General features: G+C 40.3%; 2 protein-coding genes across 2 annotated transcripts in view; both read right to left on the reverse strand.

Annotated features, from left to right (window-relative positions):
- LOC102305360 (ATP-binding cassette sub-family C member 4) overlaps window positions 1–4,361 on the reverse strand; it is an 18,169-nt gene extending 13,808 nt beyond the window's left edge. Inside the window, exons 1-5 of the mRNA XM_042213446.1 lie at window positions 3,128–4,361; window positions 1,227–1,364; window positions 1,057–1,094; window positions 510–634; window positions 202–348 (exon numbers count right to left, since the gene is read on the reverse strand). Coding sequence (XP_042069380.1) covers window positions 202–348; window positions 510–634; window positions 1,057–1,094; window positions 1,227–1,364; window positions 3,128–3,337 — 658 coding nt within the window. The 5' untranslated portion in view covers window positions 3,338–4,361. The remainder of the gene's footprint in view (window positions 1–201; window positions 349–509; window positions 635–1,056; window positions 1,095–1,226; window positions 1,365–3,127) is intronic.
- A 1,193-nt stretch (window positions 4,362–5,554) lies between these two features.
- The window catches only part of LOC102310105 (ATP-binding cassette sub-family C member 4), a 32,987-nt gene continuing 31,624 nt past the window's right edge, over window positions 5,555–6,917 (reverse strand). Inside the window, exon 10 of the mRNA XM_042213448.1 lies at window positions 5,555–5,560. Within this exon, the coding sequence (XP_042069382.1) occupies window positions 5,555–5,560 (6 nt within the window). The remainder of the gene's footprint in view (window positions 5,561–6,917) is intronic.

Genomic DNA, 6,917 nt, shown 5'->3' on the forward strand with positions numbered 1-6,917 from the left:
GCCCCAGGGCAGCTGTGGCTACAACTGTAGCTTGCCTCCACCAGTGTGTGAATGTGAGAGTGAATGAATAGTAGAATTGTAAGCGCTCGGAGGCTCTAGAAAAGCGCTATATAAATGCAATCCATTATTAACAAACACTAGGCAGATAAATATGTGACTGTTTCCTCTTAAAAATAAAAATAAATCCTGTGTAGGCCTCACCTATGGGGTTGACATCAAAGAAGCTAACAGGAGTGTGGAGCACAGCACTAAACATGCTGTTGTGAAGAGTCTGAGCTGATCTCACCAGCCCATGAAATATCACCAAACTCCTGGCAAAACCAAAGACCACAGCTGCTGCTGTCAAACCTAAAAGTAAACACAGCAGGACTATATTAAAAAAATAGTTTGGTATTTGATATACAGCAGGATATTCTACCAAGTAATATAACATAATGGACACTAAACACATGGTAGTCAACAATAGTATGTGAAGATTTCAGTAAGAACTACAGGACTGAAAGGCTTACCTGAATAAATGCTGAGGTAAAAAGAGAGATTAAACTCTTGGTATGAACTAGTAACATTCATTCCACTTTTAAGGCTAACAGCAGTGACTCTGCTGTTTGTGCCGTTTGTAAAATCATCTCTTGCCCTGTCAGGTGAGAAGACAATTAAACAAAGTGTGAAACATAAGAACATCACTTAAACAGTCTAATAAAATGTTCTGTAATTAAATGAATAGAAAAGTAAGCTACTGGCTCTACAGAACTGGACTAAAGTCCTGATCTACTACTAATTTCTTTATACTTTGCTTGGAAAATGGGACACATGTGTAGTGAGTTATTGAAAACATACATAGAAATGCAGAACAGAAGGAAAAAATAGATTTATTATTTTTTTGCCTTCCCACTGTCCCCAAAGCGCTTGCTGTTTTATCAAATCTCTTTGTAGGGCCTTTACATTACAATATATCTAAAAACGTTTTAGCTCCTTGGAAGCAAATTATAAAGAAATGAGGTGTATCTCCAGACTTGCACAGTATAACACAGTACTAAAAGTGTGTTGAGTTCTCACCAGTATACCAACCACCAGTCCTGAAGGATATATGCCACCTATTGAAAAGAAACAAACAATAAAAAAAAAGTTCAACTTGGTTTTGTTTCTTATGTTCACAATGCATAAAAACATTGCATTAAAAATCTCCATTCACTTGCTAATGGTACCATAAGAGGTCTGTGACTTACCTCAGCTAGAATACTGAGAAATACTATAACCATTAAAACCAGAAGGCTACAGCCTGCCGTGAAGTATGTAAAATAAATGTGACTGCTGACATTTCCTTCAGCTCGTGTCTCCTCTGCAATAGTTTGAATAGCTTCAACCTGCAAAACAAGAAATGATCCAGGCACATCTTTATACTTGAACATAGTTTCACTGTTTGTAATCTCAGAACAAAGCTGACACTTCATGATAGTGCATCTAAAATAATATTAATGAGAAATATATATATCATGAAAACCTGACCTCAACTCAACAGAACACCTTTAGGATGGATTAGAGCAAGGACCGTGAGCTAGTCCTTCTTGTCTGACCTGATAAATGTGTTTCTGGATGAATGGTCAAATGAGCAAATACTTTTGACAGTATAGTTTTTTCTTATATATTTATTACATGTAACGTGAAATTTGACTGAAAGGAACTGTAGAGTAGGAAAAGGTGAGAATTCTTTCAAAGCTGTTGAAAGGATTGTCAAGAATAGCTGATTTAAGAAATTGGGAGACCTCACATGGAGCGGAAATGGACACATAAAGATGAGCTGAAAGCTGCCATCAAAGCAATCTTAGCTTCAGTAACAACTTTACAGTGCCTGCATGCTGATTACCTACACACCACATTACATGGATGCAGTAATTCAGTGTTAAGTGTATAAGTGCAGTGTATATGTACCATCCATTACCATATCATGTACCATGAATGAAGACCACACAGCACCATATCAGCTCAATAAAGCACTTCACTCTCAGACTGCAGGCTTACTTCTTGTTGCTACAATATTTGGAAGGCAGAGCCTTCAGCTTTCAGGCCGCTCTCTGTACAGCCAGCTTCTAGTATGGATTCAGGAGACAGACACCATCACTACTTTTAAGATTAGACTTTTTATAAAGCATTAGTAAGAGCTGGATCAGGTGACCCTCAAGCCTCTTTTAGTTACACTGCAATAGGTCTAGGGTGCCATGATGCGCTAAGTGTTTCTTCTTCACTCATCTTTTTTTACTTTTTAAGAGGTTGAGGATTTGAGATAGTTGATTTGGGGTTAAATTTTCTGTGTTGTTTTAATTTTCATACATTTTCATGATTTTATTACTTCACCCCTTCACTTCACCCGTTGCCTACTGGTGGTGGTCAGAGGGCCCGGTGGCGCCAGTGTCCGGCAGCCTCGCCTCTGTCAGTGCGCTCCATGGCAGCTGTGGCTACAATGTAGCTTGCCATCAGCAGTGTGTGAATCTGTGTATGAATGTGTGTGTGAATGGTGAATGACTGAATGTCGTGTAAAGCACTTTTTGGGTTCTTAGGGACTAAGTAAAGCACTATGCAAATACAGGCCATTTACCATTTATTAACTCATTAACTAATTACTTAGAGCAGGGGTGCCCAATCCCAGTCCTCGAGAGCTACCGTCCTGTAGCTTTTAGATGCATCCTTGTTCAAATCAAATGAATCAAATGAATGGCTTGTTATCAGGCCTTTGCCAAACTTGATGGCATGCTGAAGAGGTAATCAAACCGTTTGATTCAGCTGTATTGGAGTAGGGATGCATCTAAAAGCTGCAGGACAGTAACTCTCGAGGACTGGGATTTGGCACCCCTGACTTAGAGTAAGTGAACTTCTCCAATAGCTACCTGAAGTTAGCATATCTTTTCTAGCCAAATGGCTATCAGATAATATCTACAAATGTCACATATTAGAAGAAGTATTAAATGGACTTGTTTATATACCATGGTACCGTATAGAAACTTTAAAGAAAAAGAGAAAGGACAATGCATGGGGGTCTATGAAAATTAATTACATTTTTAAAAAACTGAAGGTAAAACAACACTATTTTGTAAAAATAGCAATGTTCAATCTCTTTAGTAAATATACATACAGGAAGATGCTCAGTGTAGGTGCTTTCTGGTGGAAGGGGGCAGTTGAGGAAACAGTGTGAACTGTGAGAATCATTTGTCCACCGACTTTGTAAAGACAGTTTTTCTGGGTCAGCAAATGGAGACAATTGCTTCTGCTCCTCATCACGTCTCAGCAGGGACACCATATCGAGGTCAGAGGACTGCAGCTCACTGTAGCTTCCCTGGACCATGATTTGACCCTAAAGATGCAACAAAGGAAATCAGTTACTGGACATCTAGGCTGCTGTTCTTTTGGTATATGGATAGTCCAATGGGGGGAAAGGGGGTTGTTCACTGTTTGTAACCCCTGTAGGCTCTACCCTACAGGGGTACCCCAAGACAAACCTTTGCACTTAACCAAGTGAATCTGGAATCTGGGACTCTATAACCCCCTAAAACCCAGTGCATACAATCCTCATCTCCCTTTGAAACACGGGAACAGGTAGAAGTCAAAGGCGTCAAAGGCTTCAATGTAGGAAAGTGTTTACTGAAACTTCTCCAAACAAAGAAATCAAACTCATAAAACCCGAGAAGAATGAGTACTGAGGTCAATCTTAAGGGTGGGTCTGTAACTTTGGAACTCCAAATGTGTGCTCCAAACACAAATACAAAACATCTTAACCACACGGAAAACCATTTTATAAATCTGTACATCCAAACCTAAATAAATGCTGCTTGTTTACGCACAACTTCAAGTTCAGAAATTTGATTATGTTCTTTCAAAAAATCTTCCTGTGCACACAAATATCTAAAAATACACATAACCCTTTGCCTCACTTACAAAACCTTAAGTGCACATGCACGAATCATTCATTACATACAGGTCACATCGCATGTCCACATAGGGTTTTGAGACCCAGGTAGTTTCACACAGATCCACAAATCTAAGCTGTGTTCAAGTCCCAGCAGAAAACTGGGACATCTGTGCTTCCACTGTCCACTGTTCCATTGCCAAGGTTTGTCTGACTTGATGTCAGCTGAGAGCAGAAATGTCCAGGATTAGCAATTAAGCTAACAATAATGTTGCTGTTTTCAGAGAATAGTAAGATTAACATCAAAGTTTTATTTCACATTAAATGGATTAGCATATACCCACTTCAGAGGATGGTCCACAGTCCTGTACAACCATGGTGTTGTGAGTGAAAATTAAAGTGATGTTATGTGTATGCACAGAAAGATTTTTGAAAGAGAAGATGATCAGATTTCTTAAATTGAACTTAAAAAGTTGTGCATAAGTGATCACAATGCATTTAGGTGTGGATGCACAGATTTGTAAAATACTTTTACCTGTGGTCAAAATGCTTCGTATTTGTTTCGATTTTAGAAATGGTTGAAATGTCACCATTTATACATATTGTTAAAGATATTCTATTATCAAGTACTCAGATGCAATGAAATATCACTCAGACACTTAGAGCAGTTTTAAACGCGCACGGGTGAGAGACTCAGGGAGAGACTCACACACCTCCTTGGTGCAGTCTGGCTTTATTTATACACATCATGAAGCATACAAAAAAGGAAATATCATCCTTATCTTGTCAAGAAAACAGGTGTGAAGAGAGAGATGAGTGATATCTCTCCAGTGTCTTGCAGGTTGCAACCAGGTGATTGGATCCTGATCAAAGTACTCCAGAGAAAGAATTGGAGTTCACCAAGGTGGGAGGGCCTATACCAAGTCCTACTTACCACACCCACCGCCTGCAAAATAGCAGAAAGACCATCTTGGATCCACCAAAGCCACTGTAAAAAAGTGAGTGACAATCCAGACGCTTAGACGCCGGCTCCCCTGGCTTCTAGGTGATCTATTGGTGGAGGGAAGGGCTGATTGGGTATATCCCGCCCTTTTTTTTACTTCTCGCCAATAGTCTACTCACCAGAGGTCTAGGTGTGCCTGGTCATCATGAAGACACTTGTCCTCCTAGTGGCCAGCATTGCGCTCCTAGTGAGCCTACTAACACTCACCCAGATGAGAGGAAATAAACAACACCACCTGCAAAAAGATGGACACATGACAACTCACACCTGCGCGACCTGAACCAAGACCATAACCACCCATGGATGAACAACGCGTGGTACAGATATGTGTATGATAGAACACGCACCGACAACAGCACGGAATGCTATGTGTGTTCACATATGCCAACAACAGCCGTACACGCAACAATATATGGAAAGGCACCTGAACTTAACGAAGCGATGTGTGTGTTCAACAAGGCAACAATTGGAAATTGCTCACGCAGAGCTTTGATGGCAACAGGACTGGCCCTGAAGGGTCAAAGCACAAAGAAAGAAGACTTAATTCCATGGTGTAGTGACACAGACGTCAAACGTGTCATGAAACCACTTTCACAACGACGGATCCTAATTGAACAGACAACCCCTTGTGCCTACAATCTGACGAACTGGAACTACACCTGCAACGAAAAACATTGGGTAAACGTCAAAGCCAACAACACAAAAAACAAATCATTCGCCATAGTTTTGCCGCCGGACATACAGCACCCAATGTGTTTCAACTTCTCCGATGGAAACAGGAAACTTGGACGAAACCGCAACTGCACACAGACACTTGACCTGACCCAATCCAAAGGAATACACAACTTCAAAAATGGAACTTTCTGGGTCCAGGGAGCCGCTTGGGCCTGCGGGCCTAAAACCTACTTCATGCTCCCACCAAACTCCACCGGTCTGTGTGCACCAGTACTAATTTCAGACCACACCTTCAAGATCACAGCAGAGACACACACGTCAAGAGCAAAACGTGAAGTTGCTGAAGTCACTGAAGTAATGCCACATGACTCAATCTATGGATCAGATGTGCCCAAGAACTTCAAACTATGGACTGATGGTCAGAAAGTCCTCCACTCCTTGTTCCCTTGGGTGGGAGTTGGGAAAAACATGCTGAGGATCGAGACACTTGACTATCGATTTGGACTGTTCCTAAACGCTTCAATGAAAATCAACAAAGCGCAAAATGAAGAAATCGACGCAATACGCATTGTAGTGATGCAACACAGAGTCGCACTAGACATGATTCTAGCTGAAAAAGGAGGTTTGTGTGTATTGTTTGACACTACATGTTGTACATACATCCCAGACAACATACACTCACAAAACATGACCGACGCTTTGAACACCTTGAGAAAGATTAAAGATGCTGAACAACAAGACTATGTCACAAGCACTGATGATTGGTTGACATGGTTACTAGGTGGTTCATGGAAGTCCCTACTGATTAAAGGACTTGTTGGAATTGCATTTTTGCTTCTACTGTTATGTGTTTTCACAACATGTGTAGTACCCTGTCTGAAGAAAATGGTATCGAACATGGTGACAACTTCTATCAACGCTTATGTGATGATGTCTCAAATGGAAGAAATTTTAAAAAATGATCCAAACAGTAATGTTTAGCTTAATTGAACACAGGACTGTTTTATGACGTTCAAACCGAAAATGTTTAGACAAGAGGTTATGAACTGATATAACTAACAGTACTGTCATAAGAGAAATCTAAACAACAGGAGGGAATGTCAGAGTATTTTTGCTTTTAAAGGTTTTATTATTCATATAATAATCAGCTAAGAGTGTTTATATTTCTCTTCTGTACTCAACCAGCTGTGTATTTTAATTGCTGGCTCCCTATCTTTATAACGGAAACTGTTTGCCTTCACATTATGTCTCCTCACATTGTTGTTGCCTTCACACTAGCAGGAAACCGCCACCCACGAGTAAGAAACAACCTTGTAGAGAACACGAAGTTTTTTGATAAAC

Source organism: Haplochromis burtoni, unplaced genomic scaffold, assembly GCF_018398535.1.
Source record: "Haplochromis burtoni strain Fernald_Lab_line unplaced genomic scaffold, NCSU_Asbu1 Contig_443, whole genome shotgun sequence".
NCBI lineage: Eukaryota > Metazoa > Chordata > Actinopteri > Cichliformes > Cichlidae > Haplochromis > Haplochromis burtoni.